This window comes from Rhagoletis pomonella, unplaced genomic scaffold (assembly GCF_013731165.1).
Source record: "Rhagoletis pomonella isolate Grant_MI unplaced genomic scaffold, Rhpom_1.0 Rhpom_scaffold_00008, whole genome shotgun sequence".
NCBI lineage: Eukaryota > Metazoa > Arthropoda > Insecta > Diptera > Tephritidae > Rhagoletis > Rhagoletis pomonella.
The window spans coordinates 19,051,969-19,079,958 of NW_023458562.1; the positions used below are offsets into that span (position 1 = coordinate 19,051,969).

The 27,990-nt window shown below is 39.9% G+C and overlaps 4 protein-coding genes across 4 annotated transcripts; 1 reads left to right on the plus strand and 3 right to left on the minus strand.

Annotated features, from left to right (window-relative positions):
- Positions 1–4,602: 4,602 nt before the first annotated feature.
- Positions 4,603–6,665, plus strand: LOC118744304 (cytochrome P450 6a9-like; the record flags this gene model as incomplete). The annotated part of the gene is given in 2 exon segments (XM_036477218.1): positions 4,603–6,122; positions 6,209–6,665. Coding segments are annotated over 2 exon segments (1,518 nt in total). The 3' UTR covers positions 6,631–6,665.
- Positions 6,666–7,280: 615 nt separating this feature from the next.
- On the minus strand, positions 7,281–12,107 carry LOC118745216. The gene is made up of 4 exons (XM_036478740.1): positions 11,018–12,107; positions 10,510–10,948; positions 7,969–9,311; positions 7,281–7,899 (listed from the first exon to the last, which is right to left on the minus strand). Exons 1-4 carry the CDS (start codon positions 12,105–12,107, stop codon positions 7,484–7,486), a joined length of 3,288 nt encoding a protein of 1,095 aa, XP_036334633.1. The 3' UTR covers positions 7,281–7,483.
- Positions 12,108–16,891: 4,784 nt separating this feature from the next.
- LOC118744308 (cytochrome P450 6a22-like) lies at positions 16,892–18,703 on the minus strand. The gene is made up of 2 exons (XM_036477223.1): positions 17,536–18,703; positions 16,892–17,467 (listed from the first exon to the last, which is right to left on the minus strand). Exons 1-2 carry the CDS (start codon positions 18,608–18,610, stop codon positions 17,052–17,054), a joined length of 1,491 nt encoding a protein of 496 aa, XP_036333116.1. The 5' UTR covers positions 18,611–18,703; the 3' UTR covers positions 16,892–17,051.
- Positions 18,704–22,267: 3,564 nt separating this feature from the next.
- Positions 22,268–27,773, minus strand: LOC118745217. Its single transcript, XM_036478741.1, has 4 exons — positions 26,650–27,773; positions 26,163–26,587; positions 22,761–23,925; positions 22,268–22,704 (listed from the first exon to the last, which is right to left on the minus strand). The coding sequence occupies exons 1-4, from the start codon at positions 27,758–27,760 to the stop codon at positions 22,277–22,279; spliced, it is 3,129 nt and encodes a 1,042-aa protein (XP_036334634.1). The 5' UTR covers positions 27,761–27,773; the 3' UTR covers positions 22,268–22,276.
- Positions 27,774–27,990: the final 217 nt, after the last annotated feature.

The window sequence follows — 27,990 nt, forward strand, 5'->3', positions numbered from 1 at the left end:
TTACGGGACTTTTTACTATCACAAATATAGTTTTTATGATAGTAGAAATGGTATTTGAATTAGTACGCTCTTAAAAAATTATTTTTCTAGGGTCGAAAAGTATGCTGGTGCGGCGTGTTAATTGTTCGTAGGTCTTACCGACATCCTTCACGATGTCTACCCATATTTTTGGGCGTTGTCTTTAACTTTATATTTACTGCTTAGCCAGGCGGCACTAAATGTCCTAGACTCATTTTGAACGGCATCAAGGCTTGCGGGCAGTTGTAAAACTCCCACCCAGGAGCCCACAAAAAGTAATGCTGCGGTGCGTCTGTGGGCATCAAGTGTTTGAGGGCAACCAAAGGCTGGCTGCTTTCCAAAACGTGGAGCCCAAATACACATTGCAGAACAACTTAGGAGCTGGGAGGAATCTCAGATTGGTACACACTGTCGAAATTCAAAGGGTGTGAGACAATGAAAGAAACTCATGACGCCTTCCAGGAGGAACTCCAAAAGACTCTTACTTTTATAAGTAGCCTAAGGTTCGAGGGATTCTACATAGAGCTTAGCACAATAGATCTTTTTGGGGTGGAGCATGAGTTACGAAATACTTAGCGAATACTTAGGCAGCAGTCAACAGGATTCCAAGAACGGGGCTATTTCCTGCAGTGATGAAAATAGAAGTCAGCAGACAGATGGCCAGAAAAAATATGAGGTACAGAGGGATCATTTCACATTGCTTTTGAATGGTGACTCAAGTGGTGAAGTTCGCTCTCCATACGCCCTCAAAAAAAAAAAAGGCTAGAGGAATTTCCAATATTTATCTCACTTATCAGCTATGACTATGATGTGGACAGGTGTGAGCGTTAAATAAAAATATTTGTACTTTTTTGAAAATCACATAATTACAATTGAAATTTTTTTTTCGACGATCATTAAGATCAGACATAGCTTATCGGCATATTTTCAAGAAGCAACAAGTGCCTCTTAATGCGATACATATATATGTGCGTGTAGTACTATTGTTTTATGAAGTCAAAGATATTCATATTCCCCAGTTAGATTGCATGCTTGTAAGACCGCTGACTCATAAGACTGTTTTACGGAACGGATTCCCGCAAAGGCCTTTTTTTAACTAGACACTCTAATTTATACCTACACATATGTATGCACATATTTAGACACAGGCAATGCTAACAAAAAATTTCACTTTTATTAAGTGCTTTAAAAAAAAACTCTGAAATATTCAAAAAATTATCCCATCATACAATCTTTGCCTAAAAATCGTACATCCAAATTTGTAAAAATTAAGAACACTTTAAAAGCTTTATAAATCGAAAATTTGTATGAATAACAAATTTATTTACTTTAGGTTTGTTTCGTCATTTAGCTTCTCGCTTCCCAATGGTTTTAGAGACCACTCGAACAGGACCAGTCCTACTAAACCTTTTGGCATAAATATATAGACGCTGAATAGGATTTTTTGAACAAGTTTTTCCAAAAGTAACTTTCTCAGCAGTTTCTAATGCGTAGAGTAGCGAACTCTCTGGGTTCGAAGAGGCGGTCTTATATACATACTTATCTACATATCGTCCCGTTTCTACGTTAACCTCGTAACTGTAATAGAAATGTAGATACGGGTTAACGCAGAAACGGGACGACATAGTTACTGTATATCGAAAACTTAACAAAACTACAGTTTGAGATACATTAAAACATCTGAGAGGGTTAAAATTTTACGCTTTGAAGGGGATACTAATTTCATTAACTTTCCAGTCGATCGACATCTAAGCAAGCCGCTACAAATAGAACCACTCTAGTGTACAAATGAGTTCTCACTTTTGCATGCATTTGCTTTTTATCTGCAGGTGCTTAACGCATTTTTATCTCTATTTATATTTGTATACATATGCACATATGTGTATTATAAACACAAACATATTTACGAAATATGTATGTGTTTTTGCTACACCCCTGCAGGAAATATATCTAACAATAAGTTAACTTGAAGTTGATTGGGAAGGAACTAAAGGGCACTATTATCTGTATATTTTCTTTGAGGTAAGCTGACTACATATAGTTTTATTTGTATCTAACTATTAGAAGAACAATATATAAAAATGTTTGCTTGTTTAATTATTTACTACCCTGCAGGGAATGACGTTAGCTTATACAAAATTTTAGTATGTTTCCGTGAACACTAGTGCTAACTATTAACTGTATATTATGTTCGAAAAAAGCTAACTACTTTTGTGGGGCGATGGCCGGAAAAAAGTCAGACCTGGCTACCTCTGCATTACATGTAAACTAACTTGTAACTAACTAATTTTGGACATAAAATATCAATAAATACATTTTGCTAATTTTTTTATTTGTTTACATATTCTGCTGTAGGTGGTCCTATATCCGGATTTCGTCAGATATACTAGTTCTGAATTCGAAAAAAGTATTTGTGAAGTTCAGAAAAAAGTGTATTCAAAGTAAAATTTTGTATCAGGATATTAAAAAAAGCATGATTCGTTTACCTTTCAACCAGTTTAATTTTATCGAAATGCCGCAAAAATGCTAATTACAAGTGGGTTATATTTTTCAACTGATACTTTTATTGCTGGAACAGCTTATGTTTGTATGTAAATATGTAAGTACAACTGCAATTTCATATCGGCAGTATGAGAAATTTTTGGTTTAAGGTATCTAAAGCCACTTTCTTATGTATACCTATGTACATATGTGCATGTAGCAGGGTTATCGCAAATATTCGCATTCGCATTGTAACATTCTATAATCAATGCGGATAAAAAGTATATATGTATATTTACAGCTCGGAAACAAACAGATTTATTTAATTTATGAGATAATTGTCAAACTCTGGACGATAATTGGAAGTCCGACATTAGCAGCCTCTATGCTATTCTTGTACAGCAATAAAAAAAAGAATTAACATAGCTGCAAGTCATCTCAACTGTTGGAGCGTCAGTCGCAATGAATTAAAAATATTTTTAAATTTTGTGCGCAGATATTTGCCGCCACCACCAGCAAGTGTCCAGCGTTGTACGTTTTTGCTGCGTCGCGTGGACCTACACTTTTCGTCGTGTTCTTGGTTGTTGTTGTCCTAGACTTGTTTGTTGTTGTTCATTCAAGAAACAAGGAAACAGCGCGGGCTATACCCAGAAAGGGACGGTCCGATGCAGTGACCTAGCGAGTAAAAAGAGGCAAAAAACCGTCCGCCATGGAAGCGCCCCATGCCATGGTAGGGTGACCGTTACTCACTGAGGCGACTCGGTGTCAGTGAGGCACCCTAGAAATACAGTCAAAGAACACCGCTATTGATAAGCAGCGAGCCTACCTGCGATTCTCCCTGATCTTATCTAGATACCGTCCTGATAATGCACAGAACATACTGGAGTATCCATTGCCAGTCGGCATCCTCGGTGAGGGTTCAGTGGAGGACAATTTTTTCGCCAACCGAGCAGTTGTTTAGTGGAGCAGGTTTGATTTACGACCCTTTAAGAAACGCGCTGGAACCCGAAAAGGCAAATATAAAGCTCCAAATTTTAAATTACTAATTTACTCATTTTTCCATTTTTTCATTTATCTAAGTTACCTAATTCACTTGCCTAAGTCATTCGCATCCGCGGATATATAAAATTCCACACTCGCAACATCCCTAGCAAGCACATATGTATGTATGTATGTAGTATATTTTCGCGAGCGGAGCGCGTATTCAGATTGTCCAGTATATAAATAGTAACGATAAGAGTGTCTCAAGCATTTACTTAGTAAAATAAAACAGCAGGAAAGTGAATGCATTATACAAATGTATTGAATGAAGAAAAAACATAGCCATTTACAGCCGAAAACTTCGGCAAAAAAGAGTACTTGAGAAAAAAAAAACGAAAACTTGAAAAATGTAGGATTCGATATGACGTTGGTTGTCAATTTAGTATTTTTCAATTTGTTCAAATTTCGGTCGATATATTTATTGACCTACATACATACGCATGTGTATGTATATACTCTAAATACACTTATTGGCCGACATACATATGGACATATCTATCGAAACTTTTAACATACGTATGTATTCGTGTCATAATTTATCGATTAATATTTATGTCTATTTATCGAGATTTCACCAATAGATTTATTTACCTCTATCGTAATGGTTATATTTTGTTGTGTTGCATGGACTATATTTATCGATAACTTTATCTTACTAACATCGATATACTGAAATACAGGTATCGATTTCCTGGTCAATATAATTTTCGATAAATAAATTCTTATATTTTTGTCGATATATTTAGATACTTTGGCGAAATGTTTTCGATACATATATTTGTTTTTATCGTTACGGATACATATGGTTATATTGAATTTATTACATTTATCGGTAACACATTCATACTCATATTCGAGTCCGTATTCGTATTTGCTTTCCTATTTCGTAAGTTAATTTCGATATATGTACATGCAACTTACATACTTACCAACACATCTATCGCTACTACTATCGATACATTTATCGTTATCGTTAACGCAATTGTATTGTAACTAACATGACTACGATAATATTGCTTATGTATTTTAAGTTTACAGCGGTTAGAAGATATGCCTTAAAACTAATTTCAATAACGCAGCAGAGCTTTGTTGTACCAATATTTAAGTTAACGCTTCGTTTTCTGCCCAGTGCATTTCAATTTGGATGCATTAACATTACACCAATTCTTCCTTGCCTACAACTCTTCAACTTTCTTTCCGCCATTAAGACGTACTGTTGTTTTTATTTTTAGCATTTTATATTTTCTTTTAATTTCGAAATCATGCAATGATTACAACCCAGAAAGCGCTTGCAAAAGTTTATAAATTGGGCTGCCAGAATGTGCAGCGCTCAGTTGTTAAGCGGCGGTGACAATCGAAGAAGCAATGCAATGCCGCATTGAGTGGGAAAACAAAAGCAAAACCAACCGACGGAAGAGTGACACCCAAAATAAAATTAGCCGCAAGACACACCCAGCCAGTAAACGCACCCACTTCGCAATTCACAATGTCAATGACCGCGCTGCTGCTGACGCTCATTGCCATCTTGCTCGCAACGCTGTATATTTTCTTCCATCGCCGCTTCAACTACTGGCGCAGGCTGGGCATAGCACACGACAAGCCAAGCTGGCTGCTCGGCAACTTGGTGGGCGCTCAGCGCACCATCAGCTTTGCCGACATTAGCCGCAACGTCTATTTGAAGTATAAAGGCACTGGACCGTTTTGCGGCTTCTATTTCTTTCAGTGCCCGGCAGTGGTGTTGCTGGATATTGAGCTGATAAAAAATGTGCTCATTAGGGATTTTGCAAATTTCGCCGATCGCGGTATGTTCAATAATGAACGCGACGATCCGCTGTCGGGGCATCTATTCCTGCTGGATGGCCACAAGTGGCGCAGTCTGCGTGCAAAGCTCTCGTCCGCGTTTACCTCGGGCAAGATGAAGCTGATGTTGCCTATGATGATTGAGGTGACGCAGAATTTGGTGGAAGTGATGGGTGAGCAGCTGCTGGAAGACAATGTCGTCGAGCTGAAGGAGATTCTGGCACGCTACACCACGGATATCATCGGCAAAGTGGCCTTCGGCATCGTTTGCAATTCGTTGCGCGATTCCGAAGCGGAGTTTCGCATCATGGGACGACGTTCGTTCAGCGAAGCGCGTCATGGACAAGTTGTTGGTGGTTTAATGCACAGTTTTCCCGATTTGGCGCGTTGGCTGCGCATGCGCGCGATAAACGACGATGTAATTGAATTCTTTATGCGAATTGTGCGAGAAACTGTCGAGTACCGCGAGAAAAACAACATCAAATGCAACGATTTCATGAGCCTGCTCATCGATTTGCGAAACGACAAAAAGCTGCGTGGCGATAACGGCGAAGAAAAGTGTCTAACGATCGAGGAGATGGCAGCACAGGCATTTGTATTCTTCATAGCTGGTTTTGAGACGTCTTCGACTACAATGGCTTTCGCCTTGTACGAGTTGGCGCAAAAGCCTTCGCTGCAAGAGCGTTTGAGACGCGAGGTCTTGGGGACAATAGCCAAGCACAACAACGAATTCACTTTCGAATGCCTGCAGGATATGAAGTATATGGATCAGGTGGTGTTGGGTGAGTTGGAAGAGCTATTCACTAACAAATTTACATTGTTTAACATCGTTATTTTCTATACTTTTTTTTCGAACTGCTGCTTTTAGAAACGCTCCGAAAATACAGCGTTGTGCCAATTCTTAACCGTAAAGCTTTGTCCGACTACGCAGTGCCGGGCCATCCAAACTTTGTCATCAAAAAGGGTATGTCAGTGATTATACCAACTGTGGGTATACACTACGATCCGAATATCTATCCAAATCCTGAGCAATGGGATCCAGAACGTTTCACGCAGGAGCAGCGGGATCTGCGTGAAAGCGTTGAGTGGCTGCCGTTCGGCGATGGACCTCGTAATTGTATTGGTAAGCGTTTTGGTGGCATGCAGATCCGCGTCGGCTTAGCGCATTTGCTGTGCAAATATCGCTTTAGTGTGTGCGACAAAACTGAGATACCTTTGAAGATGAACGTGAAATCATTTTTAATCAGTACGCTTAACGGTATCTACCTGAGAGTGGAGGAATTGAAATAAAATTGGCAAAGGCCAATGCTTTGGCAGAGGTTGAAGATGTCTTTTTATTTTACAAAGCAAATATGTATATTTAGGTGATGAGTTAATATAAGTATACAAACGACATAAGCCTTCAGTAATTTCCACGGCTTTGTGTTACACCGTGCGAAAAAAAAAAAAAAAAATCAAAAAATCAACCAGGGGCCAAATACAGTGAAATTTATTTTTTTATCGCTGCCGTCAGAGTTGTTTAAGGACTTTGAAATTTTAAGAACATGATTGATTGTTAAAAAAAAATTATGACAAAATAACAAAAATTTAATTTTTTGTTTCACAAGAACGATAGGTTTTGAAAATTGCCTTTTTGTAAATGTTTTTATCTTAAACCATTTAAAGTTAGAAGGACGAAATTCGAGGATGTGGCGGCGTACAATATTTAAATTTTTCATAAATAAATACTTGAAATTTTTAGGATATTCAAGGATAAAGTTCGAAAAGGATATTCTCAAACGAAAATTGTGCAGAATTTTCTCTTTTATTTGATATCCGTGTCTTTAAAAAAAATCCTGACGTCGTATATAAAAACTAAAAACGCAGTTTTACTATATTTGGTACCTAGTTTCGCGAGTACATTGATTCGCTTGTGTATAAAATTTACTGTTTCATGGTTTAATACTTCCAAAATGATTTCTTTTTTATTTAAGAGAAAGAAATATACATACATACATACATATTTATACAATAACAAACTGGTAACTTTTCTTGAATTAAAACTATTTTTAAAACCTAAGTTGAACTATTTTTATCGTTATCTGAAATAATTTAACTACAACTTTCTTTGCTTCGACTCTCCCAAACAACGAGCTTTCACGCATTAAAGTTTCTCTGCGCGTAAGTACACATCGCTCTTGGGCTTCAGTAGCAGACTTGCTCCTTCGTAGGCCAACGTTGAGGCAGTACGAGAGCATGTCGCAAATTTGTGCGTTTTGAGCAGTGACACGAGCGCAATACGGATGAGCAAGTGACCAAGACGCATGCCAATACAGTTACGTGGTCCCTCGCCGAAGGGCAGCCAAGCAACCGGATGCTGTTGACGTAGGTTTTCCGTATCGAAACGCTCCGGCATGAATTTCGCCGGTTGCGGGTATATAGCCGGATCGTGTTGTATAGCATCGACCGGTATGAGAACTTTGGTGCCGCTGTATATTATAAATCCTGGTTTTCCGGTTTCATAATCCTCGTTTGCAACGCGTTCGAGATACGGATAGATTGGATATTTCCGCAGAGTTTCTGTAAAAATAATAAAAGAAATAGTTAACTCGATTGAGACCAAACTTCACGGTTTCGCTTATTCTCTACCTGCGATTACCATATCCAGGTACTTCATTTCGGCCAGTGATTCATAGCTCACCTCATTGCCATGTTTCGTTAACACCTCCTCAATTTCCTTTCTCAACTTGGTTTGCACATGCTGATTGGCGGCCAACTCGTAAAGCGCGAAGGTCATTGTCACAGAAGTGGTCTCATAACTGGCGCTGAAGAATAATGCGGAATTCGCAACAATTTCCGTGATGCTGAGCCGAGTTTCCTCTTGTTTCGCATTCTTCAACTCGATAAGCGCCTGCATGAGGTCATTGCGCTTAATGTTCTGCTCCTCGCGTTGCAGAATCGTCTTGCCTACCCAGTGGGAGTAAAAGTTGTGCACTTCGTCCGTCGTCTGTCTCATTCGCCATCGTTGTGCTTGTCTGGGCAAACACTGCATCAGCGCATGCACAAAGTTATTGTGGCGAGATTTCGAAGACACGTGTGACGTAAACGCACGGAACTCCGTATCCGGACTACTGAGACTATTACACTCCACTCCAAATATGCAGCTGGCAATGGCGTCCGTTGTATAACGCTGAAACAACTCGTACATATCTTGTTCGGCGTCAACGCTTTGTAGGTTGGAAAAAGTTCGTGTTAGCTGCTCGCCTACATTCGCTACGATTGGGAAGATGAGCTGCATCTTGGCGCTTGCAAAGATGGGTGAAAGTTTTTTGCGTAATGCGCGCCACTCTGCTGGTTCCAAGTTCCAAAGATTCTCCGAAATTGCGTCATCTCGTTTGTTGTGGAATAAACCGCGATCGTCGAACTTATGAAAATCCCTTATGAGCACATTACGTGCCAAGTCCAAATCCGTCACAAGTGCGATGGGTTTGACAAGCAAATAAAAGCCACAAAAGGGACCCTCACCGCCTTTATACTTATTGTATGTTTCAAGTAATATTTCGGCGAGTTGGCGCGTGATCGTAAAACCTTTCAGATTTCCAATTATAAAAGCCGGCTGATCGTGTGGTATACCGCGCCGGCGCCAATAGAGCATACGCGAACGTAGCATACCAACAACCATCATGAATAGCGTTAAGATCGCATAGAGCGCTATTATCAAATAGTAAGCCAACATAGCAGCTGTGTGTGAGTGTGCGTGCCAGAATATGATTTTTAGATTTGACCAATAGACAGACCGTTTAACCGGCTTGTACGAAGGTCGGTAAGTAACTGAATTTGGGAGTAGGTAAGAGCTCACCAGTGCTGGTTTCGATAGCTCAGCGGCGATGTGAAGTATTGCTATTGTTTGTGATGGAGTGTTGATAAGAGTTGGCAGAGAGTGGGCAGAGAGTGGTCGGGAGCAGTGTGACCAGATGATCGCAAGAGCGAAGCTAAATTCGTTTTTAAAAATGGTTAGAACAAGTTACGCGCTATGAAAATTGAAGTTAAAAAGAAGTCAGTATATTCATTATATAAAAACTCAATAAGTTCCGCAAACCGATTTTCTGTAAACAACCTTTTTAAATCATTCTCATCAAAACACAGCAAAAAGTTTAGTTTAGTATAAGAAAAATTCAAATATTTGAATATTTTCTAAATCAGAGTACACAATTAGTACGCCAACAAATCGAATTGTAAAAATATGGTTGAAAGCGAATTTCTTAGTATCATTTTTTAAAAAGCTAAGAACGTCTGTTCTCAAAGAATATTAAATAATATTTCAACTGTGAATAGTTGCTTTAGAAATACTAAAGCTTTTTAGTAAGCTTAGGTACTTAATTTTATAGTTTCGGTCCGAATTTTATAATGAATATTTCAAGTAAGAAAAGCCCAGAAAAAAGCCACGATGTCCCAATTTAATTTCTGAGGCTATGGCATACAATTTTATGTTAAATCTAGCCTCAAAAAGGCTAACCTGGTCATACTGGTCGGGTGGCTTGATAAAATATAAAATCTACATATGTATGAGCTTATTAGATAATAACATTTGGCTACGTAATGAAAGCGAAAGCTTCTAACTTATAGTGAGTTGCCGGAATATTGGCAAGAGGATAGTTTTTAGGAAAAAAAATTAAAATAATAATAATTTTGTCAGAATATCTAAATATTTATATCGGATTGGAAGATTAAATATATGTACTAACAGACAATTTCGGCTTCATCGAAATGCGTTAACGTGGTCAGAAATCCAACAGTTCCATAATTTTGTAAAATGACGAAATTATAAGAACTGGCCCAAATTCATATCGGACTAACTTTGAGACTACACCTTTCTAATACAAAATAATAACTGCAATCGGTCTATTAAAAATTGTTCGAAGCGCATATTAGACCTTTATAAAATTGGATCGCTTTTTCGGCTCGTATCAAGCGTTTAAGTAGAAAAAAAGTGGTTAATCCGGACCACATTCCTGGAAATAGAATGCATATATGTTCGTATGTCATATATCCTCAAATCTCATGATTATTACCTTTGCGCTAATTAAAATGGTTGGAGTTAGAAACTAGAATCTTAAATTTATTTAATAAAAAAGAAAACCTAAAAATAAAAATATATTTACTATCAACTCAGTGTTATTCGACCCTCACAACCGCTCGATCGGCTTGGCGTCCTCTACCCTGTCCACTCTCAATTTTATACCATTCTGTGGTGAAACGACAAAAGATGACTTCTCCATCGGGCATGGTATTTCCGTCTCGGCGGCAGTGCTAAATCTAAAATTGCGTATAAGATAAATAAGTCCAATGCTGGTTTGCATTCTGCCGAATCGCATGCCAATACAATTGCGTGGACCTTCGCCGAAGGGCAGCCAACTGCATGTAGGTCTTCGTTGTATTTCTTCGGCTGTAAAGCGAGCTGGGTCGAAACGTTCAGGATCTGGGTAATATTCGGGGTCGTAGTGTATGGCAATTGTGGGTATAATGATCATTGTGCCCTTCTCAATGTAGTATTTTGGGTCGCCGGTGTCGTAGTGCGACTGTGCCTTTCGCATAAGATTTGGCACGATGGGGTACATACGAAGCGTTTCTAAAGGCAAATAGGGTATGATAGAAAGTTAAACAGAACATAACAGGCAAAACTCTCCGAAATGCTTACCAAATATTACTTGCTGTAGATAGCCCATTTGGTTAATGACGTCGTAAGTGATTCGATCGTCGTTTGACGCGAGCACCTCATTGATCTCCTGTCTCAAATGCTCTTGCACGTCCACGTGCTGTGCCAGCAGGTATAGCGCAAAGCTCATTGTAATTGCCGAGGTCTCAAAACCGGCTAGAAATACGACGAAAGTCTGCGCCGCGATTTCGTTCACACTCAGACCCTCAACGCGATTGCCGTCTGCATCCTCGCACTCCATCATATCGATAAGTAAGTCCAGAAAGTCGTTTCGTCGCAAGGCCGTACGTTTGCGGTACTCAAGCGTGTCCTGCACCAGTTTTATGTAGAAGTCATGCACGTGCTGTGGCATAATGCGCATACGCAGAAAGCGTGCGACTTTCGGAAAACTGAAAATTAGACCTTCAACCACTTTGTTGTGACGACGGTGATGGGTGAAAGTGTTCGTGACCAGCACGAATTCTGGAGTTTCGGCACTCAAACTGTTGCACTCTAGTCCAAAGGCACAAGTTCCGATTGCATCGGTGGTGTAGCGTCCACTCAAATCCGTTACATCCATCAGTTTTCCCAGCCCTTGCGGATCACCGTCCCCAATCCATGCACTCACTGTAGACATAAGCCGCTCCCCCACCGCAGTCACCATATGAAACATATTCTTCATTTTACCCGATGTGAAGGTGGGTGTCACTTTTGTGCGCAAACGCTTCCATTGCTCAGTTTCTGCGAAAAACATATTCGCTGAGAGGGGATCATCGTGAGCATTGTTGTAAAGCCCGCGATCAGAAAAGTGGTTAAAGTCCTTAACAAGCACTTTCTTCACCAATTCCAAGTCGGTTACGAGCGCCGTATTGGTGGCGAGTAGGAAGAATCCAAAAAAAGGTCCGGTGCCCTTAAATTGCTGGTACGTCTCGCGCAATATCTGCGTGAAATGTTTCGTCGTCAACGATGCCAGCATCATCGGCTTGCTGTGCGGTATGCCGCGACGGCGCCAGTAGCTTTGCTGACGCAGGAACCAAATAACAATCATCGTCGCCAGGCCAATAAGCAGGCCGATAAAGACTTGCACGTCCATCGATGGTTCTTGCAATTGTGCCAGTGGAAACAGGTACGCGAGTGCCGCGCGCCTTAAATAGCATAAATAGTTGGTACATTTGCGCCAGAGTTTTGAGTTGAGAACGAAGACAAAAATAGGAATCAATATAAAAATTATAATTTCCGGATTTTTACGGCATAAATGGAGCAGGCGGTGAAAGCAGAGTGCGCAGATGTAACAGCGCGTGTTGGACATTTGGCTTGTCATTGATGTGCATAAGTTAGAAAAAGAATGTGAAGGCGTAATGCGGTTTGGCTTGTAGTGCGACGGTAATGTCTTTAGGTGCAGCTGCACGCAATGCAGACTTTGCATGTACATATGCGCACATGTACATACATATGTTTACGTTTATTTTGGAGCAAACAGGTCCACAAGTTGCTGGTGAGTGTGCCATAAAAGATGCACCTTAGTTCGTGTGTAAGAAATATATTGATGAAGGGAAGCTGATCTTAATGATAATCGCAGATCTTATTGTACTAATGTTTTTTGCAATAAATGAAATAATAAGAAATATTTTGGCGTTTAAAATTTTGCTAAGTGTTTGGCCGAGCTTCTCCTCCGAATTGAGGGTGCGCCTTGATGGGCCTTTATGAGAAGCTTTTCATGGCAGAAATACATTCGGAGATTTGACAATGCCTGCCGAGATGCGACCGTTGTTAGAATAATATTTTTCTAATTTTTCGGACCAGGGATCGAACTCAGGCCCTATAGAGTGGAAGTACGCACCTCTAACCACATAATCACAGTGGCAAGAAGCTGACTTGGTGTGCAAAATTATCACGTGTTAGTATGGGGCAGAAACGGGCGAAGTGGCTCCCAGCCTTTTGCACATAGGAGCCGGCTTGGCACATTTAGGTGCTAGATGAGGGGTAACATCAAGAGCCAGCATGAAGGTGGAAGAAGTATGTATTAAAGTTTCTTGTACTCCAACTCTCATCACTTATATAAATAATGCTTTTAATGTATTTTTTTGCATGCCCTTTACCCTGAGAACTGACTTACCCCTTGCGTAGCTCTTGCTGGCTCATTGACTGCTTTAAGAGCCAAAAATCTGCCCATTCCTGGTATAGGGAATACGATTTACGAGGTGGCGGCTCTATCCAATGGCTGGATGCCCTACAAAAATACAAGGTGGATATCAAAGCAGTGGAGAAAACGAGGTTGACGGGAAGAAAGCGATATCTTATGCATATAGCTGCCAGGACAGGGTGCAGAGCTTCGAGACTTCGACACCTTGTACACAGGTTCCCCTCTAACAGTGAGCGAATTTCCACAATCCACATAAAAGGTGAACTCAACAACAGTAGCAACGGATTATAATTACGATAAGACCAACGATCGTTTTTATGAGCGCCTAGGAGTAAAATCACTCTTCAACACAACGATCTATGCGAGAAGTGAACCACCGCACATTACGACGCCACCGCCGAAGAAGTAGTTGGATTTCAGCAAGCCCGAAAGAACAGCTGGTACGATGAGGAGTGTCAAGAAGCTGCTGAGAAAAATAATGCCACATACAGGGCCGTGTTACGATCGGGCGCAACGCGTGCTGTGTGGGACCGCTATAGAGAATGGAAGAGGAAAGCGAGACGTATTTGCCGCATTAAGAAGAGAGAGGCCGAAATACGTGAATGCGAAGAGCTTCAAATACTGGCCGACGGGAAGAATGACCGAAAATTTTACCAGAGAGTTAGGCGACTTACGGAAGGTTTCAAGACCAGGTCGTACTCGTGTAAGAACAACAATGGCGACCTAGTTACCGATGTACAGAACGTACTTAAATTATGGAGGGAACACTTTTCCACCTTATTCAATGGAAAGTAGCAGCACTGAAAGCTGTGGAGAAGACGAACCCGGGCCCCAGTCGATGATGACGTAGTCGATGTGCCACCACCTGACTATGACGAGGTACGAATAGTAATAGCGTGCTTGAAAAACAACAAAGCAGCTGGAGCTGACAGCCTACCAGCTGAGCTAAATAATCTTGTGCAGGATATGGTCAGACAAACGCATGCCCGACGTCCCCCCATTCGCTTCAACTACCACGTTGTCAGCGTATTGTGTGAAAGACTGAAGCCCATCGTCAACGAACTGAATAAGCCTTATCAGTGTGGCTTCAAACCCACCATTGAACAGATTTCTACAGTTCGTCACATTTTGTAAAAACTCTCGAAAAAGTGACGTCAAAATTGAAAAGGATCCTTCCGCTCCGTTTGAAACCCAACGAGGTTTTAGAAAAAGCGATCCAATCTCGTTAAACTTCTTCAAATGGACGCTGGAAAGCAAGCGCATCTGAATTTTCTGATGAGGTGGCTCTTGGAGTGTTTGAGATGAAGATTGAACGAACTATTTAAGGCCTTCTACGTCTTTGTGATGAAAATTACCCGGGATGCTTACAGCAACATTGACGCTAGCTAGGCCATGTCGCACGAATGGATGCAAATGCTCCAGCTCTGAAAGTATTCGAGGAGGTAGAAGATGAGAAAGGCAGATTAAGTAGAGATATATTTAGCTTCAGTTCATCTTTCTTATTGTCGGCATTTGCGACAAGGATCGACTGGACTGCTTTATTGGACTTACACCAAAACTCTTAGACGGTTCTGCCACCAATCAAAAAGAGGAAGTCGCATTTGTATTGTCGATCACAGTGTAAAAGCTCATTTTGGCCAATATTTCTCTAGAAGCATTTAAAAATTCATTGAGGTTTATGACTAATATATTCGTTCTTGTTTCAGTCTATTTTCAGTGGGATGACATCAAATATGTTTACTTTTCATACCCTCCTTGTACTCGAACAAGCAGTTAAATAAAGTTTTATTGTATATCTACAATTTTATTAAACAATATATGTACATACATCGTTTAATTTCAAAGATTAAAATGCTTGCACTTGTTCAAAAAGCAGACCAACAATTTTAATATGCAAGCCACTTCGCTATATAACCACCAATAAAAAATAGCAATATTTGATTAGATATTTAAAAATCTCGCGTGATTACTTGCATGCGCGTCTAAGCGAATGATCAAAAACGATATTTTGTTCTGTGTTTAAGCGACTTATGCATTTCCCGCATAAACAAAGAACAGCGAACACACACACGCACTTGTATATTGCACTCCCGCCCAAAACCAAGTGCAGCGAATAAACACACGCACTTGTGCTTAAAAATAATTCGTTCGTTCTTCATTGGGTATGCATTTTTAATGCACTTCTCAACTTCCGCAGAACAAAACCTACTAAAGTAGTTAATTGCTGGCACTCCAAATCATGCTCAACAATTCCGCTTGATGCATCACCACTCCACCGGAGTGGTTTTAAACAGCAAAAGCCAAAGCCGCTACAAGCTGTTTGGGGCTCTGTATGACTTTCAGCATACAGAGGTGGTACAAGAGCTACCATTGGCCACCGCGCCTACCCAATTTTTGAACCTAAATAAATAACCAATGCTCAACACTCCCGCTTGACGCACACCCCCAAAAACTCTTACAGAGTTCAAGCGGCAAAGCCACAGCGCTATTAGCCGTAGGGACTCTGCATGACTTACAACCATGCAGAGGTGGTAACTGATGGTTATCATTGGCTCCGACGCCTACCCGAAACATTTTTTCTTTAATAAATTTTTATGCAAATACATTCATCCTGGTCCTGCCCTCACACTGACTTATTCATTCTGTTTAATATTTACCTCATGAAATTATTTTCCCATTATTGGCACATTTTCGGAAAGCAGCTAAGTAAGTAAATATGTGTGTACATTAGACCGTACCACCTTAAAAGAAACCAAAAAAAGATCGCTGTCCACCTTCGAATCTAAAATATTTTTCGCAAAGCAATTTCGAAATTTTTTTATTGGCCAACCATAGGGGTGGTCTTATAATAATTTTTTCAGCGACATTTGCATTCGACAATAAAAGAATTTTTTCTTAAATAAATATTTCTACTGGAATAATCGAAATACTTCTTTAGCAAAAGTTTAATGATTTTTTAATTCACTGACATTAGGGTGGTACGTTAGGGTGATAAGAACTGAGCTCTGGTGGGCAAGAAAGGGGTACTTGAGTTAAATAAACTTCGGAACAAAAAAAAAAAAATTAATCCTCGAGCTAAGAATATCGATATATCATACTTTAAGATCCGAATGAAAGTGCCGAAGGTATGACGTAAAAATACTAAAGTTTTTTGTTTTTTCGAAATTGCCATGCAAAAATATTTGAGATTCGAAGGTGAACGGCAATCTTTTTTGTTTGCCTGTAGGGTGGTACGGTGTAATATATATAAGTACATTAAAATGTCCCAATTTTTCTATGGGGGGAAAAATTTCATCCTACCAAATGGGACACACCGTTACGTTTTTCATTTTGATATTTGTAATATCCATATGTAACTTTAAATTTCCCACTGTAACCAATACAGGGTGCTCAATGAACTTGAAATTGCGCTACTGGATCGCTGTGAGAGTGGCAAAAATATTAGTGACTTTTATAAAACTACTACTGTTGCCATGACAACTGAAGCTTGTGATTTTTTTTATATAATTTAAATTTGAAATATTCTTAGGTTGCTTTCCGTATAGATTCGTAGGTGCACGGCGAACTTTTCTTCTGGACATACACACATACATAGGGGACGGGATTTTTACTTACAAAAATAAAATAATAATAGTAATAATAATAATAACCAAGAAAAATAATAGCGACAACAAGGCGTGCGTTAAATGAATTCGTATGTACATATTTACTTGTCCTTTTAATTCTTAGTTTACGTTGCTAGAAAATTTGAGGCACAAAAAGTGTTTCCACGTGTAAAAAAAATTCTTAACTTTATTTTAAAATCGGTTTTCACTTCTATTTATTTAAAATTTATTTTAAAATTACTTTCAAATTTGCCCCGTATTTGCTTCTCTTTCCAACTGTGTTCTTACGCTATAAAGCCTCAACCCTCAGATGAATGCCGTGCTCTGCCGATAACAATACATTTTCCTTATTGTAGGACAACTTAGTTTGTGTTTGAGGTGCAAAAGAAAATTTGAAGTTCTTCAACAGCAATGCGAGCCCAACGAATGCCTGCATTTTGCCAAAACGCAAACCGATACAGTTGCGAGGTCCATCACCGAATGGCAGCCAAGTGCATGAGGGCCGTTTATTAATTTCCTCTTCAGTGAATCGTTCGGGATCAAACCTATCGGGCTCGGGATAGTACTCGGGATCGTGATGTATGCCATAGGTGAGTATAACGATAGGCATATTCTTCTCGATCAGATAACGCGAGTCGCCGGTATCATAGTCAGCCTTGGCGATGCGCTCCACCCACGGCAGTACTGGATACTTGCGAAGAGTTTCTAAGTGAAGTAAAAAGAAAAAATGGTGGAAAAAACGAAAACTGTTATGTCTTTTTCATTAATTTTACCTGAGACAACTTGATCGAGATATTTCATTTCGTGTATGGCCTCATAGGTAAATGCGTTGTTGTGTCGCTCCAGCACCTCGTTTATCTCCCGTCGTAGTCTAGCCTGTATCTCTGGCTGTCTGGCCAGTTCGTAGAGAGCAAACCCCATTGTAGTGGAAGAGGTTTCAAACCCAGCCAGGAAAAATATGAATGCTTGCGCTGCAATTTCCTCCACCGTCAATCCATCACCTTCGCCATTCTTGTTCTTCATCTCCAACAGTATGTTCATGAAATCATTGCGCTTCACCTCATTTCGCTCGCGATACTCAACCGTTTCACGCACAATGCCCATGTAGAAGTCGTGTACATCCTTAGTCAGCGAGCACAAATTCAACTTCCGCGCGAGCCGTGGATAACTCTCCATGAACGTGTCGACCAGCTTACCGTGTCTGCGCTCGATCAACGCCTTGCGACCCATTTTCACAAATTCAGCATTCGGGTTGCGCAGACTATTGCATTCGATGCCGAACGCGCAGGAGCCAATAACATCGGCGGTATAGCGCGCTTGCAGATCAGTGATCTCCAAGATGTTATCAGGCGCGTCTTTGGATTTCTCGCCCATTACCTTGATGAACTCCTGAGCCACTTCGACGACGGTTGGGAACATAAACTTCATTTTGCCGGAGGTAAAGGTGGGCGAAAGCTTTTTACGCAGCCCACTCCATTTCGGGCCGTCCAGCTGGAAGAGATTGCCGGTAAGCGGATCTTCGACTTCATTGTGAAAAACACCGCGATCTTGAAAATTGCTAAAGTCCTTGATGAGTATCTTTTTGATCAGTTCTAAGTCGAGCACGAATACAACGGGTTGTATGAGAAAGTAAATGCCGCAAAAAGGGCCGGTGCCCTTGAATTTCTCATAAACCGGCGCGAGTACCTCGTAAAACGATTTCGTATGACGCCACTCCTTGAGAGCGCCCATAGGAAAGCTGGGCTCATCGTGGGGTACACCACGCCGCCGCCAGTAGGACTGTTGATATTTGAGAAAGTAGAAGATCAGCGCGATTACAATCGCTAGCAATGCAATAAAGATGCTCATGTTGCGCCAATGTATCGATTAGATAGACACAGGGCGGAAAAGTTTTATATTTTAAAGTTATTTTTGCTATTTTTCGATGTGCTTACGCGGCAAATGCTGTTGATGCACTGAATGTGGAATTTTAGAAAATAATCTCCTCCATACAAGCAAGTGCATGAAGACGAGTATTATGTGTTTGTGTGTGTGTGTGTGTGTTGGCAAAGAGCTTTAAGCTTCACGAGAAATCAAACTCTGTTTCATTTATTTATTTACACCCAAAGCCGCTCAAGTTGAAGGCCGTTCTATGCCAATGGCTGGGGCGTTGGCGTTGGCGGCAGACGATGGATAGAATTAGAATTAACAAAAAAAATAAACCCATGTGATAAGGTAATGGGAAAGGAAAATAAATTCACATATAATAAATAAAATAAAAGCTCTGAAAAAGTCATAAGACAGCTACCGATACTCAAAGGGAAACAAAATTAGGAAGACTTCTAAAAGCACACTCAAGTCCCGGAAAATTATCGAAAAAGACTGAAATTTTAAAAATCTTCAAAGTTCTACAGGCAAAATCCTGAAAAAAAAACAGAAAAAGGAGACACACTGCAACCTGAAAAATGATGGTAAAAAAAACTCCTTATACCAAAAGCACCAAAGAAAATCTCTAACTTTTTTATGAGTGTGGAAAGCCTCAGAATTCTAAACAAAACCAGCGAAGTCCTAAAAAAGTACTGTCAATCCCAAAAAGAGAAAAAAAATAACTAATACTCACAAAAAAGCACCAACACGTTTGAGTTTCAAAAAAAAAAAACTGAAAAAATCTCGAAAAGTTTAAAAAGGTCGACAAAAAGCAAAGGGAAGTCCTAAAACCTCCCGTAAAGACCAAAAAATTATGCAAAGAACTGAATACTCGTATTTCGAAATTGACCAAAAATAAAAGACACACAGAAGACTTGCAAAAGTTTTTTAAAATTTCAAAAAGTCCTAAGAAATCTCGGAAATCCTGAAAATTAAGAAAAAAATTCAACATTAAAAGAAAACTTTTAAAAAAATCTCCAAGAAAATACTGAGAAAATCCCGAAACGTTTGGAAATGCCCGAAAATCTCAAAAAATCGCGAACATTCGTGAAAAAATATTGAGGAAATTGTAAAAAATCTTAAAAATGTGTGAAAAAGTTTTAAAAGTGAAAAAAAATCTGAATATTTCAATAATTCGTTGGCAATCGATTTTAGCTAGATCAATATCATACATTTGCGCGATATTTAAAATTTCGAAAAACTGCTCTTTATTGTAATTATTTTTAAAGAAATCTTGAAGATCAGCAAAATATTCACTCGCGTCTCCGATCGTCGGACTTTTTCCACCTTAAAAAAATTTCGCAACAACACTAAGTATAACAACTAAGCGAACTTCTATCTAACCCCACTTTAGTTGTATTTTTGTGCTCATTTTGTTTTGCTAACATAATTCGTAGTATCTCATACACCCACACAGATTCATATACTTAGTGCATGCGCATGTACATGCCATTAGCCACTAACAAGTGTATAAAAAATATTCATTTTGCAAAGAATGCAAACATACACACGCACATATGTACATAGTACATACGCTCAAGAGCATTTGAAAGCTTTCATAAAAAATTGAATAATGCAATTAAAAATTCTTGACTGTGAGCAAAATAAAAGCGATGCAAATGAAACCTGCTTTTAATTTATACAAATTATTTTCATACATACATACTTTTGTGTATACATACCCAGCCAGCAAGAAAACATACATTTTACGAACATTATGTTTTACGAGGGATTCTCGTATCGCCAAATAGTTAGAGAAAAGCTCGTAAACGATAAAACAAAAAAAATATAATAGAAAGAGGCTTGTAGTAATTTGTCAGCACAAGAAAAAATTTTAGTTTTGTTGACAATTTTTCTTCAATCACAATATTTTATAAGTAGTTTGTTAAATATTCAATTTAAGAAAATTATTAAGTATGTGATTTATTGGCAGACTGGTGCAAACGCCAAGGACGATCTACCACTTTCTTTTATAATTAAACTTCTTGTAAGTAGCTACTACATATGTAATTCAATAATGCAAATTAATTTAACGAGTTTTGCAATTCTTTCACAGGCTGCGCGGAGTAACACTAAAGGATTTAAACGTTTAATTCCCCTATCTCGTAAGTTTATAGTTATTTATTTTTTTAATTTGCTAGTTTATTAGGTCTTTGCAGTTAATGAACTTAATGTTTTATTCATAATATGGCTTCTCAATTAAAAAGGCGTGCGAAATCCGAAGCCTTATCCGTACGAGCGTCAATAAATGATTCATTAAAAAAAAATTATTACAGATGAGGTAGCAAAACTTTTCTCGTGGAAGGGAACTGGTACCAAAAGCAGCGCTATTGGTTTGGCAACGACTGCGGCAATAAGAAGTACGGATCATAATATTATTTATTACCACTTTTTACTTAATTAAATTTTCCGGTTTCCAATGGAGTTTAATCTTTCACTTTATTTTCTTAGGTGCTTTTCGTCAAAAATTTAACTCCCACGAAGAAGTTTTTATTTCCGTTTCAAAGAAGCACTTCCAATATGCACACGACCGGCAAAAAAAATTGGCAGCCTATCGGCAAAAAAGATAAAAAATAAATTCAGCAACTTTATAATATATATTAAACCCCTCTTATTTAATTGTTAATTTGTTAATAGATAGTTTGTTAATATTTATTTATATTTGTTAATATTTATTATCTTCACATATACAGTGCCGCGAAAAAAATATTGGCACAGAGAATTTTTCACCGTGAATGCAAAGTTTTTTATTCTGATTTCTTCTCTGATTGTTTTTTATAAAAATATAGTTAGTATGAAGTTCTACTTTCAAATCAGATTTTTTAGAAAAATTTTAAGTATGCAGTTTTATAGCGCATTTAATTTTGGTATAATAAAGTGCACGCTTGAATAGCTAGAGAACCCCTTTGTTTTTTGACAATTTCTTATTCGCAGTTTCTTCCATACAAAAAAAAAAATGTCGCACATAATTTGCATGGAAGAAACTGCGTGAAAAAATTGCCAAAAATCAACGCAGGTTTCTGGCAACTTCAAGCTTGCACTATGTTATACTAAAATATAATGGGATTTAAAACTGCATACTTAGAATTTTTCTCAAAAATCTGATTTGAAAGTAGATCTTCATACTAACTGTATTTAAAAAAAATAATGTGCGAAAAGAAATTCAAGTAAAAAACTTTGCATACATTGCGAAAAATTCTCTGTGCCAATACTTTGATCCGGCACTATAAATATTTATTAATTATAATTCCATTCAATAAAAGAACTATAAGAATTTTTTTATAGAAAACTTGGATGAGGCAATGTTATTACTGATTATGAATTACAATGTGTTCATTATATGTATGTAAATATACTCAATTTTTTTATATAAAAGTGCAGTGAACAAAAAAACTTAAGAAGGCGTTCAAGTGTCGATAAGATACACAAAGGCATTTATTAAACAAATTATCATATACCTAAGTACTTAAACTTGCGCTTTACATAAGTACTTATACATACATATTTATCTATGTAGGTAGCTCAGTTAATCGACAGACAACAAAAAACCGCAAATGGAAGTACAAAATTTTTGTTCATATATTTAGTAAAATTTATTTTGCTCAATTTTCAAATAGTTTCCTCCAACTTCTCCACAGCCAAATGTATGCCACCGTCTGCGGCGATAAGAAAATTCTTCTTCGCATAAACTATGGGTACCTGAGTACGCGCTGATGGCTTGAATCGGAAGCTACGCAGTAGTTGTATGACTCCGATGGAGGTCTGAAACTCACCAAAACGCATGCCAATGCAATTTCTGGGTCCCTCACCGAAGGGTAAATAAGTGAAAGGATGACGCTTTTCGATTTCCTCTGGCGAGAAGCGTTCAGGATCGAACTTCTCTGGTTCGGGATAGATATCTGGATCGTGATGAATCGCGTCGATGGGTATGAAAATGCGCATGCCGCGCTCCAGTGTAATGTTGCTGTTTGGAATGCTGTAGTCAGCGGTGGTTAAGCGCACCAGGTGCGGTATGACGGGATGTTTACGTAGCGTTTCTGTAAAAAAAATTGTAGTTTGAATGTAGCTAATTAAAACAAAAATGCATGCTTACCTTGCATCACTTTCTTAAGGTAAGTCATCTCCTTGATTGCCTCATAGGTCACCTTTCCTTCAGTTTTTTGTAAAACCCCGAAAATTTCCTCACGCAGTCGCTCTTGCAGCTCTGGTTGCAATGCCAATTCGTAAATGCAGAAAGACATTACCGTTGATGAGGTCTCAAAGCCCGCCAAGTAGAAGACCATCGCCTGTGCGGCCACCTGTTCGATGCTCAAACCGTTCGTTAAATCGTCCTCCCTGATATCAGTGTGCTCCAAACGATCACGCTGCGCCTTCATCTCCAACATCATATCCATAAAATCATTACGCTGCACGCCGTTCTTCTCTCTGTACCCCACAGTTTCACGCACTGCACCCATAAAAAAGTCGCTCACATCATCGGGAAAGTTTTTCAGCCGCAGTCTGCGTGCCATATTTGGATCGGTAAACATGAAAGCTTGCACGAGTAGCGAATGACGTGGTTTTTCAAAAATAGTGCGACCCATGCGTCTAAATATGGCATACGGGTCCTTCAGGCTGTTGCACTCTATGCCAAAGGCGACTTCACCAATCACATCGGTAGTGTAGCGCGCACAGAGCTCCTTCAGCTCAACAGTGCCGCCAATATTAATAAGACGCTGACAAGCGCCGACAAGCCGCTCACCTACCGCCACCATAGTGGGGAACATGAAGCGTATCTTGCCAGTGGAGAAGGCGGGCGATAGCTTGTGACGCAGCACGCGCCATTGTTCGCCATCCAAGAACAGCAGATTGCCGGTGAGCGGATCATCGCGCACATTGTGAAAGAGTCCGCGATCTGCGAAATAGTTGAAGTCTTTTATTAAGATGCGCTTGATGAGTTCGGGTTCGATGATGAAGACGACGCGCTTAAAGAATGTATACGCGCCAATAATGTTCGCTTGGCCCTTGAAACGATTATAAATGCGCGCGTTGATTTCCTTCCAGTGATAAAGTGTACCAATGCCGCTCATATTGCCGACGAAGAATTTCGGTGGCTCGTGTGGAACACCGCGGCGCGCCCAATAGCTATAGTGGCGGCGCAGCTGTATATAGAGTATGGCTAGGACGGTGGCTAGCAGCGCGCAGAATACCGCAGCAGACATGTTCGTAGGTAGAAGATTCTTATTAAAAATAATGATAATTCCGTAGCAAAATTTTTTCTATGTGCGTATATAATCAATGCTTTAATATATGATAACTTTTTAGTAGGTATGCGAGCTTTAAGAATGAAATATCAGGCACCAACTATTCTGTTCGACTGGCCAACTGCAACTGCAACCGCTGCTGAGAGGTTCACTTAGTTTACTTTGCCGTTCGCTTAGTGCAGTGCGCTCTCGTAAATTATAAACGCTTCTGGGGTACATACATACATATATATACATATATATGCGTATAAGTTTTAAAAGCTTATCACGAAAAAGAATGCAAATTTCGCGGTTTTCGTATCAAGAAACTATGTGTTCTTTTGCTGTGAGACTCACGCATTGTTCTTTCTCGAAAGGGAAGCATTTATTGTTTGGTTATTTCAACAGCCTGGTAATTTTTAAAGTTTTACAAGAAAATTTTAGGTTAAGCACGAATTAAAAAAAAAAAAATAACAAAAAAATAAATATTTATCTATATTAATTTTGTTATAATAGTTTTCGCTATCACTGTGTTTTAGCCAAACCTGCGCCGGCCACATTGAGCAGTGACACATTCGCTCTAATAATTCCCCGCTAGCGAATTCTTAACCGGTTTGCCGTATTTTTTTTACTAAAACGTCTGATATTCGGATTACGACTGCTATTTATAATACTTCGAACCGACTACTCTCCCGACTGTCGCAGGACCACATGACCGCTACCGTTCCTTAGCTACGTACTGGGCATTCAGTTTATGAATCCTAGATCCTAAAAAATCTCTAGGTAAGCTTACAAGTCAGTTAACGATAGTATGCGAGCTAAGCTATTATCTTTCTAAAAAGGTCCAATAAATGCAAACTTCGTGCATATTTAGGGAGGAGGTGCTTAATTTCTGTAGAAATTGTGGCAGCGAAACTTTTAGTGACTAGTAGTTTTCTTGTTGATTCCCATTGGCAGTAGATTCTGTGTAGTGGTCATCTTCGCCTAGACCAGCAGGCGGTAATTCACCGGGAAGGCACACGTAAGACTCTAAGTTCCGTAGGGGTTAACGATAGGAGGAATCCCTTGCTTTCTGTATGTGATTTTTTGGCACCGTAAGTCATTTGCAGCGAAGTCACTGATTACTCCATGGACACGGTTGAAATGCTCGCGATCACAAATCTAGTTTATTATATGCACACGAAATTCTGTACTCCCTCCTTCTGGTGCGAATGTTTTCTACAGGCGCATTGGGAAGAAAAATATAGTTAATTTATAGATAACAACCCAAATAGAGATTCGAAACCGCCCACTTTCCGCATACAGGAGGCGTAGGTAGACCACACTTTGGAGAATAAATTTTGGAGGAAAGTGTACAGAAATGATAAAAATTAAGAAGAAATTTTTGGTTAAAGGAGAAGAGAGCAAAAATTGCGATTAATTTAGTTAAGTCGACGGTTAGGAAGAATAACAAAATAACGGAAAGACTACTGCTGTACAGAACGGACAGATCGATCTATAGCACGGTTCATTCATAGTAAAGCTCTAGACGGTGAATTCTGTCAAATCAGTGATTTAGTCTGGATAGCTCAGTAAGAAGCTATCCGAATGAACAAATTAATGGATGGATGGATGGACGAACGGGCCCATTGGGTGCGATGTGACAGGCTTACGGCGAACCGTGAGACTGAACGAGACAGGGCAGACAGTTGTGATATGAAGGAGCGGAGGCAACTAAGTAGGAACGACAGATGTGGGTGGACCATTAAGGACCAGACGTGGGTTTGCAATATAGCGGTTTTATTTAACAATCGGCATATGGCCGCATGGATACGATAATATTTTTATGATTGTTGGCGAAGTACATTGCACATCTGAGTTATTTACAAAACCAACCCCTATCCGACGAGCTAAGCTGAGCTGGATGCAAGCGTACCCAAATGGTTACTACGCTCTATTTTAATTTACCCTGTCTATTTTTCAGGAACTGAGATGGGGTAACCCTCTTTCTAGGCTGTCCCCAATGCCGAGTTAGGATTTCCTGTAGAATCGGGTTTCACTTCTTAGAGCCAAAATCTGCTTGAGCATATAATTTCAAGTAAAAGTTTCAGATTGAGCAGTCTTATCAAGCAGGTTTTTCTTATAACGAATACGCACCTTGCAAGGAAAAATTCCCGAGGTTTTATTTTACGTGGAGACTTATTAATAACTTAATGACGCAACATTTCAACTATAAATTAAAAAGTCTATTTCAAAACTCATTTCATTGCCATAAAAAACTATTTGTTGTCCTATCGCGCGACTTTCAAAGGCTCCACATTTAAATATATGCCGCTGGCTGGTGTGATTTGGAAAATGCGTTCAATAAAATCGAGTGGCACTTGAGTTCGTGCGGATCTGCTGAACTGGAAATGACGCAGAAAATTAACCAACCCTACCTTGGCCTGCATTTTGCCAAAACGCAAGCCAATACAGGCGCGAGGTCCTTTGCCAAATGGCATGTACGCAGCAGCATGACGCTCACTATGCTCTTCGGTGTTAAAACGTTCGGGATCAAACTTATCCGGCTCCGGGTATAGCTCAGGGTCGTGTTGAATGGCGTGCACAGGCAACACTACAAGAGACCCGCTTTCGATGACCTCATTGGTGTTGGGCACCAAGTAGTCCTCCTTAGCTTTGCGCACCAGATACGGCACAACGGGGTATTTGCGCAGTGTTTCTAGAAAATAGAAGAGGAGGTAAAAGCTGTAATGTTTGAAGATATCGCGCACTTTTACTCACCATCCACTGCTTGATCAAGATACTGCATTTCATTTAGCGCCTCGTATGTGAGCTGTTCGTTATGGGCTTTCAGCACATGTTCGATCTCATTACGCGCCTTCTCCTGTATCGCCGGATTCAATGCGAGCTCGTATAGACACAGCGACATGGTCGTCGAAGACGTATCAAAACCGGCCACAAAGAAGACAAACGCTTGCGACACTATTTGCAGCAGAGTAAGACCTTGCGAAAGGTCGATGCCATCACTTTTCGCTGACAAACGCTCGTCTTCCGCCTTCAAGGCGATCATCAAATCCATAAAATCATTGCGTTTGACTCTGTCGCGCTGTCGCAGCTCCACCGTTTGACGCACTACATCCACATAGAACTGTATGATGTGGTCGGGAAAGAACTTCAAACGCAAACGACGTGCCAAATCTGGATTCATCAGCATGAATGTCTGCACGAGTTGTGAGTGCCGTGGTTCGGAGAAGACGGCATGGCCGCGACGTCTGAACTCAGCCTGCGGATCGCGTAGGCTATTGCACTCAATGCCAAAAGCGCAAGTGCCAATCACATCGGTAGTGTAGCGCGCGCAGAGCTCCTTCATTTCCAGCTCACCCTTATGTGTGCTGTCCGCGATCGCCGCGTGGCATGCTTGCGTCAGTTTATTGCCCACTTTCAGCACGGTGGGGAACATGTATTTCATATTGCCTGAAGAGAAAACGGGCGTGAGTTTCTGGCGCATGGCGCGCCATTGCTCGCCCTCCAAGCGAAACAGATGACCGGTGAGTGGATCATCGCGTGGATTCGAGAAAACACCGCGATCTTGGAAGTTCGAAAACTTACTAATGCAGATGTCTTTGATGACATCCAAATCGAGTATGAGTGCGGCGCGCGTGAAGAAGATATACATGCCCACAAAAGGCCGACGCTTCTTGTACTCCTCGTAGAGTTGCTTGTTGAAGTGGCGTAGCTGCACTTGACCGCCAGGTGTGCGCTGGATGTTGCCAACCACATAACGGGGCGCAACCTGTGGCACCCCACGTCGCTGCCAATAGGTGTAATGCCGCTCGAGCGCGAACACCACGAGCGCCAATGCGAAGATGATGAGAGTTAACAGTAGAAACATTCTTTCGGTTTTATTTTATTTAAGTAGCAAAGTTAAAAATTGTAGCCTTTAAATAAAATTTTGGCTATTTAACAGAATTTTAAGCGAAATACCGCTCGTCTCAATGCTTTACTATTACTGATAGCAGTGACAACAGCAGACGGGCATATTAAATAGTATTTTTTTTTGTTTATGCCGACCAGCAGGGCAAGTATAGAAGCAAATAAACATTTATAAATAAAACAAACAGC

Bases quoted from the DNA above. Each gene is read 5' to 3' on its own strand.
- LOC118745216 (XM_036478740.1), bottom strand. From the start codon at position 12,107: ATGGACGTGCAAGTCTTTATCGGCCTGCTTATTGGCCTGGCGACGATG. The intron at 10,949-11,017 runs GTAAGCATTTCG...ATTTGCCTTTAG, and splicing joins TCTACAGCAAGTAATATTTG to AAACGCTTCGTATGTACCCC. The intron at 9,312-10,509 runs GTGAGGGTCGAA...AAACGAATTTAG, and splicing joins GCCAAGCCGATCGAGCGGTT to CTTCGCTCTTGCGATCATCT.
- LOC118744308 (XM_036477223.1), bottom strand. From the start codon at position 18,610: ATGAGCATCTTTATTGCATTGCTAGCGATTGTAATCGCGCTGATCTTC. The intron at 17,468-17,535 runs GTAAAATTAATG...TACTTCACTTAG, and splicing joins TCTCGATCAAGTTGTCTCAG to AAACTCTTCGCAAGTATCCA.
- LOC118745217 (XM_036478741.1), bottom strand. From the start codon at position 27,760: ATGTTTCTACTGTTAACTCTCATCATCTTCGCATTGGCGCTCGTGGTG. The intron at 23,926-26,162 runs TAGGACAACAAA...ATACGCACATAG, and splicing joins AGCCTTTGAAAGTCGCGCGA to AAAAAATTTTGCTACGGAAT. The intron at 22,705-22,760 runs GTAAGCATGCAT...TTTTTTTTACAG, and splicing joins CCTTAAGAAAGTGATGCAAG to AAACGCTACGTAAACATCCC.